A 14325-nucleotide genomic window follows, 5' to 3' on the forward strand; every position below is an offset into this window, starting at 1 on the left:
CTTCAATGCACATACAGAGGTCATAAATGCACTGGCCATTTAGTTCTCCCTTTTACTCTTCATTTTGGTACCACTGTGATGTCAGGCTAGACCAGCAGTTCTCAATCTGTGCGTTGCAACTCCTTTGGGGATCTAGAAAGCCTTTCACAGGGCTCATCAAACCCACAGATATTTATAATGCAACTCATAATGGTAACAAAATTTACAGCTATATAGTGGCAGTGAAAAACAGTTTTATGGTTGGGGGTCACTACAATGTGAGGAAGTGTATTAAAGGGTCACAGCATTAGGAAGTTTGAGAACCCTGGCCTAGATAACCCCTAGATAACTCTTACAGGCCCCAGACATAAATGAAGCGAGTCCTAACAGCAAGGCTGTATTTAGAGACTCATTAAAAAGATAAAGTAAAATGAGGTCACAGGAAGGGTGTGATCCAGCATGACTGGTGTCCTCATAGGAAGAGATGAGACACAGATACATGTGCACAGAGGAGAGAACACCTAAGGACACTCTGAGAAGGCAGCTGTCTCCAAGCAAAGGAGAGAGGCCTCAGGAGACAGCCTATTGATCTGGCCTTCCAGCCCCTAGAACCAGGAGGAAAATCAATGCTCACAATGTGATAAGGAGGACAGTGCTTGACAGAAGCCCAGGCCCCTGCCCACATGGTAACACTCCCCCAAGCCTCTCTGTCATAATAAACCAAACCGTATGCATTTGTGCTCACCTGTCCTTGAGGCACAAGCTCTCCTGTCTGTTCTGCTGAGAACTGTTTTCACAATGTAACGAATGCTCGCCATCATTCCATCCCAAGTCAGTTCCCTGACCGAGAGCTTGCTATCTGAACTCACATGCTGGGTTCCCACAGACATACCAGTAACTGCTTCCAGTTTAATGGATGGCAGATTATGTCATCTTTAATGAAACAGCTTTCACTATAGTCTAATATCTGGTAACTCAGAGATATAAAACACGTTAATGCTAACCTCTGCTCACTTATTTCAGATAAGACGCAGTGAGTGGTCTTGCTGTCCATTTCCCAAACTCAGAGAACACACAAGGAAAACCAATGGCAGTGCCAGTGTGAAAACATTCAACTCTTGCCATGAGATGCCACCCCCCCAGAGACAGACAGACACACGTAAGTCCATCAAACACACAGATTTACACTGCAACTCATAATGGTAACAAAATTTAGTTATATAGGAGCTAAACAGTGTGTGTGTGTGTGTGTGTATATATATATGTATACATATATGTGTGTGTGTGTGTACACATATATACATACATACATACATACATACATACATACATACATACATGGCGAGAGAGAGAGAAATGTGTATGCCAGAAGTTCCAAAGCACACCAACAAGCCCATGTCCACAGAGCTATTTTCTGGAGAGAGGGGACAGTTTTCCCATCAGAAACAGACTCATTGTTGAAACACAGCCGTATGTGCTGTGGTGAGTGAAAGATCATGTGTCTGAGGGATTGACATAGGGGCAGGATGGCTTTGAATTGCCAAACAAAGGCAGGTAAAACTGGGAAATAAAGGCATTTTTCACACAGAAACAAATTTTATGACAAATGCAATATAAAATTTTGTAGGCTCTATTCAAATACTCACAAGCCACTGTTTCAAAGACATTACACATTGCATATTCATTGATAAATAACATTTATGTCACTTTTTTGTTTGTTTGTTTAACAGCTGGGATTCAAAGTGTTAGAGATCTGCCTGACCCCAGTGGAAGAACACTAAGAGTGATAACTTTAAGTGCCACTTCAGAAGGACATACATATGCTTCAGTCATTGAGACTGCGCCCTTAAAGCACAGCACTGACATCCCTACTTCCCCAGCTTTCAAACACCATAAAATGACCCCTACCCCGCCCCATTATAAACCTAGTCTATAAGTAAACACAGGTGTGTCTAACAAACACAGTCAACTTGGGTACTAAGCAGTAACTGCGGTGGCCTGGCAGCAGGCGCTCCCACCAAGGGTGTGTGGTTAGGACAAGAGCATGCACACTCTCAGCGGCAGGCTTGCAACTGTCAAGAGGATGAAAAGCTGCTTCTGAGGTTTGGTCCCCAGTGGAAAAAATAAAAAATGACTTAAAAACATCCTGAAATAGAGAAGTCAAACCAAGGAAAACGCTCCCGCTAAGAAATGTATACTCTGTGCAAAGCTGGTGAGTATGATTTTAGGGGAGAAATGTCTCAAAGGAAAGGAAGGAACCAACTGACTAAGAAGAGTCATTTCAGAACATTTCACGTTTTTTTGTTTGTTTGTTTTTGGTTTTTGTTTGTGTGTGTGTGTGTGTGTGTGTTTGTTTTGTTGTTGTTCAGGAAGGCAAAGAAGCATGAAAATAAATTAACTATTACATTTAGACTTAAAAGTCTTCCTTGGATATTGTTAAATATGAAGCCATACATGGCAATAACAATATCATATTCAGGTCACTGTACGGAAAGCTGGCACAAAGCCCATACTAATTCTTATTCCGCTTGTTTCTTGGTTCAATCTCAACACATTCACTGGCTCTAGTGCGGCGAGTCTGTTGTGGGCTGACTTCTCTGTTTTGATCATTTCTGAAAACAAGAAAAGAAATGGCATATCAGAAAACAACAGTCATACTCTGTGGGAACTCCTAGTATACTAAGCAGTTACTTTCACATTCATGACTTCGTTAAAACCCACAGTTGCCTCTCTTCTAAAGACAAACCTATAATTTGAATTATTACTATATCATTCTTATTGTGTTAAGTATGAGAACAATGAACTTATAAGGACCAAAGAAAAGAGTCTTTCCCTTGAATCAAAAACCCGTAGCTTTAAAAAGCTGCGTACATACCTGAGTCAAAAGCTGAGTGGTATAGCTATAATTCTAGTACTTGGGAGGCAGAGGAAGGAAAATGTGGTTTTGACTACATCCTGGCCTCCATTGTGAGTTCTAGGCTATCCTGGAAGAAGGTACAAATACTATATCCAGACTTGGTCTCAAAATAACAGAGCTGGGGAGATAACTAAGTCATGGAAATCTTGAGTTCCTTCCCTAGACCTCGGTGGTGGTCTGAATAAGAATGGCCCCCAGAGGCTCCCAGAATTGAATGCTTAGTCATCAGGTAGTAGCAGTACTTGAGAAGGATTAAGAGGTGTGGCCTTGTAGGAAGAAGTGTATCATTGGGTGTGTATGTGGGGTGGGGAGAGGGGTGAGCTTTGAGGTTTCAAAAGCCCCAGGCAGGCCCAGTGTTGGCCCTCTTCCTGTTGCCTGCAGGTTCAGATGTAGAACTCTCAGCTACTTCTCCAGCACCATGTCTGCCTGCATGCTGCCATGCTTCCTGCCATGATAACAGACTAAATCTCTGAAACTGTAAGCCCGCCCCAATTAAACACCTTCCTTTATATGAGTAGCCATGGTCATGGTGTCTCTTCACAGTTAACAGAAACCTTCACTAGGACAAACCTACATTAAAAAGCCAAGTACTTGTAATCCCAGGACTGGGAGGTGGATAGGTGGATAGAGCCTTGGGCTGAGGCTCACTGAAAGCAGGCCTAACTTATTTATTGAGTTCTAGGCCAGTGAGAAATCCTGTCTGTCTCTCTGACTCACACACACACACACACCAAACAAAACCCAAGTCCCCCTTTACAGATAGATGGGCCACACAAATTCCCTCACTTTGGGCAGAACATCAGATAATGACAGAGACAGAGACAGAGAGAGAGAGAGAGAGAGAGAGAGAGAGAGAGAGAGAGAGAGAGAGAGAGAGAAGAGGGAGGAAGGGAGCAAGAGGGATGCTGTGATACTGTGCACTAAGCTAAACTTCTCAGGAGTTTTTTCTTTCATCGTTTATTCTGATGTTGGGAATGGAAGGAATCCTGGGCTTTAATATATTAAGCACATATTTTTTTTTCTTTTACCATTAACTTTGTTGCTGCTATTGTTTGTTTTGTTGAGATAGAGTCTTATTATGTAGCTCTGGCTCACCTGAAAACAATGTAGGCCAGGCTGGTTTGGCTTCTTAAGTACAAGACAAACATGTGAGTCCACACGCACTTATAAATAAGCCTTACTCTTCTGCTGGGTACTCAAGAGGAAGCCTAAAACAGGCCAGAAATAGGAGTGCCTATTGAGACAGCCAGGAGGGAGGCAGAAAGCATGTCTCCCTCCCAGGATGCTTCTCTTCTGTGAAGAATAGGAATGCACTGGTCCCTGGAACTCAGACAAAAGTCTCTGAGCTTCTGATGGAAAAACAAGAGCTGATGATCTCACGGATTCTTTGGCGAAGGCAGTCAGAGCAACCACTAAAACCCAACCAGGCCAACTCCCAGATCGCCTGGCTCAACTCCCCACATTACTGGTTAGACAGAAGTAGGCTCTTTTCTAGGCACAAACATTATTTAGCTCGATCTCAGGCATCCTACACAGGATGTTCAGTCTTAGGCTAAAAATGAAGACAAAGAACAATCAAGAAAGAGACCCTACTGTCATGCACAAAGCAACTGATGCAGAGGCAGCCCAAATACTGGGCCCACCAGACCACATGACCTCAAACATAACTATGACCAGTGATATACACTGAGGGCTCTAACACAAAAGAAAAGGAACATCCAGAGAACTCCCACAGACATGGAAATGATATGAACAAATCAAATGGAAACACTGAAAAGTTCTAAAGCATCAGAGAAGAAATGCTTCTTTAAAGGACAATTACGTATAAAGTATGAAACTGATGAATGATACAGTAAATTTAAAAGATATGTCAGCAAAAAACATCAAACTGGGGGCTGAAGAGATGGCTCAGTGGTTAAGAGCGCTTGCTCCTGAACACAGAAGGGAGCTCTTAACCACCTTTAACTCCAGTTCCAGGGGATTCAATGTTCTCTTCACCCGCAACCTGCGCACACATGACACAAACACCCTCTCTTACACACATACATACATATAAGTAAAAAAAAAAAAAAAAAAAAAAATTTAAGTCCAAACTAAAACAGAAAAAAATTGCATGTGTGTGTACATGACTAGAATCCCTGAAGAAGAAATGACTATAAAATTAATTACAATACTGAGTTTTCTAAAAATCAATTAAAGACATCAAATAGACTAAAGCTAGTTAGTTAGCCCTGCCCCCATTAACAAATAACAAACAGTAAACACCTAGATACATATTCAAAGTGCTGAAAATCTTTGAAGGCAGACAGAGCTAAAGGACATTCCATAGAGGGATAAATAAGATTTCCAGTAGGCTTCGCATCACAAACCAGACAGGCCTTGAGGTGACGCAGTGGTGGCTTGAAAGTGCCAGAAGAAAAACTGTCAACCTAGAAGCCGCTCCCAGCAAAAACAGCTTTTAAAGATGAAAGCTGAGAAGAGACATCACAGACAAAAGCTAGGAGGACTGGTGGCTAATACAATTAAGAAATAACATAAGAAATATTAAGGAAGCTTCCTACATCAAACAAGCACGATCACCGGCTGCCAATCTGCAGCCATTTAACATGCGTAGGAGTAAATACACCACAAGGGGACCAGGAACAGAAAGTACGGCATGGAAACACTGCTGTTGGTTCTCATAGATCTGAAGGCATCAAGAATACGTCAAGAATTAGGAAAGCCCTAAGAGAACCAAGGGCAAACGATTAGTTGGCCCGACAGCTTCACCAACACCAGAGAGGGCGATAGGCTAGGCTTCTGCAGAAAGTGGTTTGTGTTTTAGCACAGGCAGAGAGCATCTGAGACATCTGAGCTGCTCCAAGCCTGGTTCCCACAAGGCAACACCAGAACAGGCAAGCATTGTGTTGGGAAACTTTTTAATGCCATACTTTGTCTTCTCCCGTTTCTCGGCAGGAAGTCTTCCAATGCTACTTATCACACAATGGCCTAGACACATGCTCACCAGGAGCAGTCAGCACAAACAGAAAAGCAAGACTCCTACAGACATATGTCTCCCATCAATAGCTACCCAGTTTCTGTACCAGCGTGGTCTTCTGGAAAACTGAGGTTCGTCAGTCACTTTGACCAGCTGACAGAAATTGGTGTTAGTACACTATTTGTCTCACAGAGTGTTTAACTAAAAGTCTAGGAGCAGGATGAGATGAATTTGCAACAGTAAACCCAAGTATGAGGCCAGGGTCTTAGACCCAACAAGCAGAACAATGCTATAAGCCTTCAGTGGCTACCTCAGAAAGCCACATACAATCTCCAGTGTCTCAATACCTTCCAGGGGCAAGACAGTAACACTCACCCAAGGTAAGGTCAAAGACAAAGAATTGGATGGTTCTTATTTTAGGAACAGCAGGGTATGCATACACTACCATTCACATTCTTCAAGAAAGCTCTCCCCAAGTAACAAAAGGCAGCTTTGATCTGGAGAGCTCTCCATAATTATCTAGGGGCCTCATGATCTACCAGTGGTGTTTCTTTGAATTCTTACAAATTGGTAATGATTACCACTAGTGTGTTAGTCATGTTTCTGGGAGGAAGGGACATTAACACCTACCTGGCTTTCATACAAGTAGCACTCCTGAAGAGAAAGTGGTATTTATAACTGCTGGTTTCCCACAAAACGGCATCAACACCAACTGGGGTACATGGGTTGATGACACTTCCTACAAGACTGTCTGGCCAGTTAGTATACATCAAGATAATTTCTTACTCAGTTCAAAGAACCAAGTCCACTCCTAGCTTTTTAAGACTGTCTGGACCACCAGTACACCTCATCTCATCTGTCCAGGCCACCTGTGGGGTGAGACGCCTGAGCAACAGTATGAGAATGGTGAGATCGTCCTCACCTGGAGGAAGTAACATGCTTCTGGGAGAAGGGGCAGGATCTGCTCAACAGCGGAGAAGGAGGCCACGATGAGTGAAGATCAAATGATGTTCCTGGTCATCTCACAGGAGAGCAGGCAGGAAAGTCTAAGGCAGTTGCAGCCATCTGGGAGACTCTCACAGTGGCGTTTTTCAGGGTGAGGAGCCTTCCATGGATTGCTTTGAAGGTCAGAGTCCCCCATTCTCTTTCTGTCTACAAGGTCCTCTGTTCAGGCATCTATGTTAGTAGCCTTCCCCTCCACAAAGTCAGTGTGCCCTTTCCTATTAGTTTGAATGTCACCTCTGTTTAAATGATCTCCCACATTTATCCAGTCTTCTTACCCAGGAGGGTCGGATGCAAGGGGGCTAAAGACATTTTTATAAAACTTGCAGGGATTCCTAATGCTTCCCCAATTTTGCCAGGGTGGGTCACAGTAAAAGCTGTCAGCCAGTAGTGTACTTAACCCAATGGTTTAAATTCTTCTGATTTAGAATAAGGGCTTGCACAATTTTTTTTAGTGGCCTAAATACTTATGGCTTTGACAACTCAGTCTGCTGCAACTACTTGCCTCTGTTGTAACACGGAACAACAAAGAAGCAATGTGAACCAATGGCAAAAGGAATGTATGGCTATGTTCTTAAAAACAACAAAAAAAGCTTTATTAACAAAATCAGACAGTGGAGCAGATCTGGCTCATAGGCAGGCTATGGTTTGCCAACCTCAACCCAGGGCTACAGCAGTTTAATAAAAGAATAAAGTTTAACCTTGGCCAAACTCCCACTCAGAGGGTACACCAACAGAGCCAGTCCAGAGATGCTGTTTGGAGAAAGAAGTATCATGCACACAAATAGATGAGAAGGCTTTGTTTGAACTCTGAGGATTTGTTTTTAAATTTTGTACTTTGTACACTTTCTGGATACAGTAGTATTCAGTCATCAATTCAATCACCACCTTGACATTGGACTTCCAGCCTCTAGAGCTGTGGACAAACGCAATTCTATGGTTTAAGCCACCTAGTATGCAATGCTAGAGTCCCATGTGGATGCTAACTAAGACTTCAACACTCTTTACCAGGATAGTCCCACTCTGCAATGGGTCATCACAGATTCAAAGACCAGAAGAGCTCAGCAGAACCTACATGTCAAGGTGAAATAAGCACAGGCAGCCTGGTCCCAGGCTCATCTCAACTTTATACCAGGCCATAGCAGCTACACTGCCAGGGAACGTGTTATCCCTTCCTCTGCCACCTTATACATTTATCAAAAGAAATACAACAACAACAAATAAACTCTAGTATAAACCATTGCATTTATTTTAAAAGTCTCATATTACTGATTTAAAACAATACTGAACAGCAACTAACAAAGTATTTAAAAGGTATCTTTATGCAATAGAACACAAAGGTGATTCCAGAAACAAATACACACACATATGAAACAGACATGGGTCATCTCTTCAATACCTAGTGCTGTAGCAATGGGAAAGCCTCATGCCAAAAAGAAGTATTGAACCACGGTCATCTCCACACCTTATGACACTCTTAAAAATGTACCTGAAATAGCTTACAAACCTTAACGCAAAACCTAATACTTCTAAGCCATAAAAAACAAAAAGAAAAAAAATCTTGGTGATTTGGGGTTGGGAAAAGGTTTCCTAGGTTGGACAAAAATAATAAAACAGACATTATACATTTCATCAAAACTAAAAACTGTACTTTGAGAACAGTACCTAGAAAATGAAAGGCAAAACTAAACAAGACAAAAGGAAGAGACTGAGATCCAGGGAGGTCTGTGTCTGAAGTCCACTCCTGACAGAAGTGCACTTTAGAAGAGCGGAGAGGCGCTAGCTGGCACCTGGAGGCCATGAAAGACTCACAGAGCCAGAGAACTGCCAAGTTTTCCTGCTTTACCACACTGTTCTGGGGAAGGCAGGAGGACACTAGAGAGTGGAGCAGCATCAGCACGCAGATCTGCAGCTCACTGCAGCCCATGGCCCTCTCTCCACAAAGAGTTGATGAGGACACGACAGAGTCCACGGCAATAGGTTCTTGCTTTTTGATTGTTTGAGGAGTAGTGGTGGTGATGGTGAAATTTTTCTCCCTGTTGTCTGTGGTGGTTTTCCTTGCCATCATCTTTTGCCTCGTGTAGTCTGCGGCTCTTGTTACATGTATACATGTTCTCAATCATTTTGTCTTCTTGATAGATTGACCTTTTCAAGCATTATAAATGTCTTTGGCTCTATTACAGTTTTTACCTTTAAGTCTCCTTGTCTGACAGTAACATGTTAGCCCTGTTTGAAATGGCTATGGCATATCTTTTTCTGTTCTTTTGTTTTCAATGTATCGGTGTCTTAGAATTATAAAATCGTTCCTTGTAAGGAAAGCAAAGGTGCACAGTATCTATCTCTTCCAATCTGTTCTACAGTGTCTGACTCTGGTGTGGTTGTATAACCCATGCCTGCAGTCACCCACAAAGCAGAGTGTGTGTGGCGCTTTCTTTGTTGTCATTTCTCTATTCCATCATCTCTGTCTTCTTTGGTGTTATCCAGATATCTTCCATTGCAGCATTTTAATCCACTTTAAATTTGTTCTATTTATCTTAAAAACATCGCCACCACCATCACCATCACCTCCTCTAAGACAGGGTCTCATGTAGCTGCCATCATCATCATTTATAAGACAGAGTCTTATGTAGGCCATGCTGGCCTCAAACTTGACACTTGCTGAAAAGGACTTTGAATTTCCGATCTTTCTGCTTGGTATGAAAGTACTGCTAAAGAGGCAAGGAAAGTGAATTCTGAAAACGACCTCTGGATTTAGCAGTCTGGAGGCCTTCAAAGGGCAAAAATGGAAGATAAAGAAACAAAATGCAAGTTGACATCACCTACAGAAGCTACAGAAGGAGAATTACCTGCAGCTACACAAAGGTTCCCACTGCACACTGAGAACAAAATGAGAAAGACCCAGTTGAGAGGGAGTGGCTGTCTGTGTAAGACAAAGAAGGACAAAGAGAGTGGCTCCAGACAAGGGGGGAGGAATGAAGCAGAAAGAGACATGGGGAGGATATTTATTTGCTGTGAGACTTTGCTTAACAGACTATCACTGTCCAAAGAAATAATGTGGACATAGACCTGACATCACACAAGTAACTTGTTGTTATGTGAGGACTCCAGTTCCACAGTGAGAAAGAACATACAAACAAGAAACACGGCAGAGCCTTCCACCTGGATTGGTATTCTCTTACAGCAGAAAGCACAAATGTTTGTACAGAAATCAGCTCTAGAGAATTCTCATTTCTCAGGCCGAAGTACACACGTTTGCTGGTCGTGGGAACTCACTTGTGAGCCGCTTCCCAGGCTTCCTCTTCTTCCAGAAGATCTCTTATGATGTCTGAACTGGAACTAAAAGGACACGTGTCAGCAATGCCACTCCTTGTGAGGTCTGTCCTAATCCAAGCATGAGCCCTGGGCGATGGGGACTGGGAGATGGGCAAAGTGGCACAGGTGACACTGAACGGTGGGCATGTTCACCATGCACACTGTGAGGATAGTTGCACAGCCACATTCCTATGTGCAACCTCACCAAATTGGTCCAATTATATGCCAAATAAATTTCAAAAAAGCTGTAAAAGCTGTCATGAATTAGCAATAATGAAAACTATGAAGAAAGCTTAAATAAATCCCTCAACACAAAACCTGAGTCTAGACAGAGCAGCAACATGAGACTCTTTAATCTCTTATGCCAATCAAAGATCAAATCACATTTTATCAGTTCCCAGCACTATCAAAAAGGAAAAGAGAAAAAAATGTGCTTTAAAAACTAAATTCTAGTGATGAGATTCACAAGCGATAACTCTCTAAGTGGCTTTTAGTCTCTTGGTAACCAACATAAAGTGAAGCATAATGCTAGAGAGCCAAGCTAATAATGGAAGTGTGTTATAGAAATGTGACCTAGCTTAAAACGCCACACTCTCCAGTGGTGCACAGAAAACAAGGCTGTCGGGGAGGCATGAATTATTCCTTTAAAAGAAAAACTGTCTGAAGCCTTTAGCATCTCGTTCCCATCTTATCAATAAAAGTTACTTTAAAAAACCCACATGTCTACCAGTATCAAACACACTTCTCTAGAAATTCTACACTGAATGTCATGGGAACCAAACGGGACATTCAAAAACAAAAGTCGCTTAGCAGAATGAGGAAGGCTAGGGTGAGAAACAACAAGGTTAAAAATATTAAATGCTAATAATTCTCCAATGATACACTAATAAACAACAAAAGCTTTAAATTATGAAGGCTTAAAGTGTCAACGAGGGGCTGGAGAAATGACTCAGTTGTTAAGAGCACTGGCTACTCTTCCAGAGGTCCTCAGTTCAATTTCCAGCAACCACGTGGTGACTCACAACCATCTGTAATGGGATCTGATGCCCTCTTCTGGTGTGCATGAAGACAGCTACAGTGTACTCACATATATTAAATTTATTTAAAGTGCCAATGAAGCACTTGCAGCCATTACTGACAAGCCACACAGAAGCAGCATTTCTCTCTGATGCTTAGATCAAAGAGGCCCCGGAGACCATCAAACACAGCTCTGCACCAAATGTCTCCCTCATCCCATGTGGTGCCCCAAGTCCTCTACATTCTCAAGAGCCTCATGCAGGGTCTAGGACGTTCAGTCACACTGCACGTATGCCCCCAACCTTCTAGTACCTTTCCTGAGCATCTGAGAACAAGAGGCTCACTGGTAATAGCAACTTCAGGTGTTTGTGGCTTGAAAAATATCCATAATGATGAGGAACAGATGTGACTTCGCAATACTTTAGTTGTGTTTATTCTCACAGCACTGCACACACACAATTTTTAAAATGACAGCACACACATATGTAGGATACTGTCTTGTCTGCAGTCAATTCTGTCTTATCTACATATGAACTGCAATTTTTCCTTTTGGTCCCTGTGCTGGGAACCTGTGACACAGCCTGCCATAGTACCCAAGTGTCTACTATTTTTTCCCACTGAGAAATGCACCCCCTTCAAAAGCTAAGTGTCCTCTAGGACAAGGAACACTTCAGCAGTAAGTTTCATCCAACAAGGGAAACCTTTCCTATTAAACAACTACTGAAATGGAGCTTTTATTAGAAGAGGAGGCAAAGCAGAAAGCCCTCCAGGTCATCTAGCTGATTTCACTAACTTCATTACTCTCGAGACAGACCCACACGGCTCCTCGCTGGCTCATGCCCACCGCCACTGCCATTCTCACAGACACAGTTTAAACCTTTCTAGCATAAAATCTCAACTCTGGCTCCTCCTTATTATGCAGTAACTGTTCTAACTGTAGGAAACCTGCAGCCAGTTAACCTTTTCCAGTTCTCCTCAGCACTCCTGGACAAAGTCTGTGGCAGTAGTTCTGGGAGTTTGGGAGATCACTTGACTGTATTTCTGTCTTGAGTCACATAGTCAAAGGAAAGAGTAAAGTCTACTTCTTGTCCAATAACTCTTCCACAAAAAACACTTTAAAAGACATTAAAAAAAAAAAAGGTTACAAAGCATCTGTGGTTCCAGGTAAGTAAGCAGGATGGTCACTGGTTTGTTAAAGGAAATTTAATATGTGCAGAGCACATAGCATACACTCGAGAGGCTTCTGCAATGATGCCTCAGTGGAAAACAGATGGCAGTTCACAAAGGACACCTCGTTGTTTCCCCTGCCTTTAATACTGGTGCTCAGCCATGCTAGCAGCTCCCACTGTCCTAATTCCCATTACTTTGTTAACACTACATCTTAGGCACTCATGAAATGATGCCAAAATCAAAATCTGACTGATACAAAGCCTACAAAGTATCAAGTTCACCAGCTAGGAAGTGTCTGGGTGCTACATCTACTACTTCACTTCTGTCATCAATGACTACTAAGAGTTGGCAGGAACACACGGCAATACAGAGAAAACTGTACAAACCTGTCTAAAGGAATGTACTTACCATGTCCTCGAAAGCCAAGTGTCAGAAACTAAGCAGACAGTTCATAATTAGGATTTTACAAAGGGAACAAATTTCAGTGTTACTAAAATTATCACTCAAAGATTTCTTTCCTGTACACAGAAGCAATTCATATTTTTGAACTTACTTAGTCTTTTTAATATGCCCTAAAGATAGAATATTCCCCTAAAATATCTAAAATACTTCTTCAGGAGAAATGTAATCACTGACTCTGATAAGCCTGAGGTGAGAGCACGTGCAATCCTACATGAACATAACGTTTACATCTAAAACAAGGAACTTCTGCATAAACTTCATCATCTCTCCTAGCTCTCACCAGCTAGGTCTGCCACTGCTACAAGATTGTAATTTGGGAAGCTGAAAAAACAAGAGGTCTTGCACATGAAAGTTACAACCTAACTACGGAAGAGTATTCAGATTGTGCCCTCCGATGTCATCATCTGTCCAGCTATCATGCGCATTATATAGATCATACGTGAGAAAGCCTCATCGAATATTATATGAATTTTAAATTCTAAATTCCCAAGCTGGGTTCTGCAAGATTTTAGTAGGCTCAATTTTTCATACCTTTTGACCTTAATCTCAGCTTAAACTAGAGAAAAATAAGCTAATACATTTATATGTACATGTACCTTGGAATAGCTGAGAATTTCATCATTGCTCTCTGAACATTACTTTTAAAGAGAAAGCTATTTGCATATTTCCTCTATAGCATACAATTTCATATAACAGTAGATTTCCACAGTTGAAAAGATGTCAAATATCCTGCAAAGCTGTGATGTAAAGTTATCTGGGGGATGGGGCGCACATGCATAGACTTACTGTCAGCATTGCTAAGATGGGACCCCTGTTCCTGTCACTGAATGTGCAACCTCAGGCAACTTCTGAAATCCTTCTAAACCTCAAAGCCTGTATCTATAGAGTCAGGACACATATTTTGCAGGGATCTTTTAAAGATGATCAATACAGCACACTAGATGGTAAGGACCGAGGTTGGCACGTAGTGAGTGTTCAGTCAATGTTGCCTATTTTCATAAACCAGCTTTGAGCCTGGACTTTCCAAAACACTGTCGCAGCACCGTTTCAATTTGCCCAGGACACTTGATCACTACATACACCACTTTAACCTTTGATTCCCACTGTTTCTATGACACCAGGTGCAAACTCATCAGAGCCTAATTATCTAGCTTGCCCGGTACAAAGGGTACCAGTAGGAAAAAACACAAATATCTGCTATAAAAAATCCTGTGGATTAAAGATTACTTACAAGTGGAATTTTCTATTATCTAATAGTTACCTGCCTCCAAGTGTCTTCACTGTGGCAATAATTTGAATGTGGTTAAGAATATGCACCACTAAAAAGAAAACAACCTCCTTTACTGCAAATCAAGTATTCAATGAAAGGGTACGAAACCTGCCAGACAATGGTCTTTCAGTAAATGCTGCCCACCAGCAGGAATCCTTCCTCAAAGAGTGATTTCTAGTAATCTGTTCTTTAGGATGAGCCAATCGTCTACATGCAAAA

General features: G+C 42.0%; 1 protein-coding gene across 8 annotated transcripts in view; it reads right to left on the reverse strand.

Annotated features, from left to right (window-relative positions):
- Positions 1-1537: 1537 nt before the first annotated feature.
- Positions 1538-14325, reverse strand: part of Rad18 (RAD18 E3 ubiquitin protein ligase) — a 76841-nt gene continuing 64053 nt past the window's right edge. For 2 of the 8 annotated variants that reach the window (XM_006506434.4, XM_017321689.2), the window contains 2 exons: positions 10149-10211; positions 1589-2591 (listed from right to left, as the gene is read on the reverse strand). In XM_006506434.4, coding sequence (XP_006506497.1) covers positions 2492-2591; positions 10149-10211 — 163 coding nt within the window. In that variant the 3' untranslated portion in view covers positions 1589-2491. Of the gene's footprint in view, positions 2592-9862; positions 10212-14325 lie in introns of those variants that run through there. The other 6 variants (NM_001167730.1, NM_001381931.1, NM_021385.2 and 3 more) reach the window with 6 other exon arrangements.

Source organism: Mus musculus, chromosome 6 (assembly GCF_000001635.26).
Source record: "Mus musculus strain C57BL/6J chromosome 6, GRCm38.p6 C57BL/6J".
NCBI lineage: Eukaryota > Metazoa > Chordata > Mammalia > Rodentia > Muridae > Mus > Mus musculus.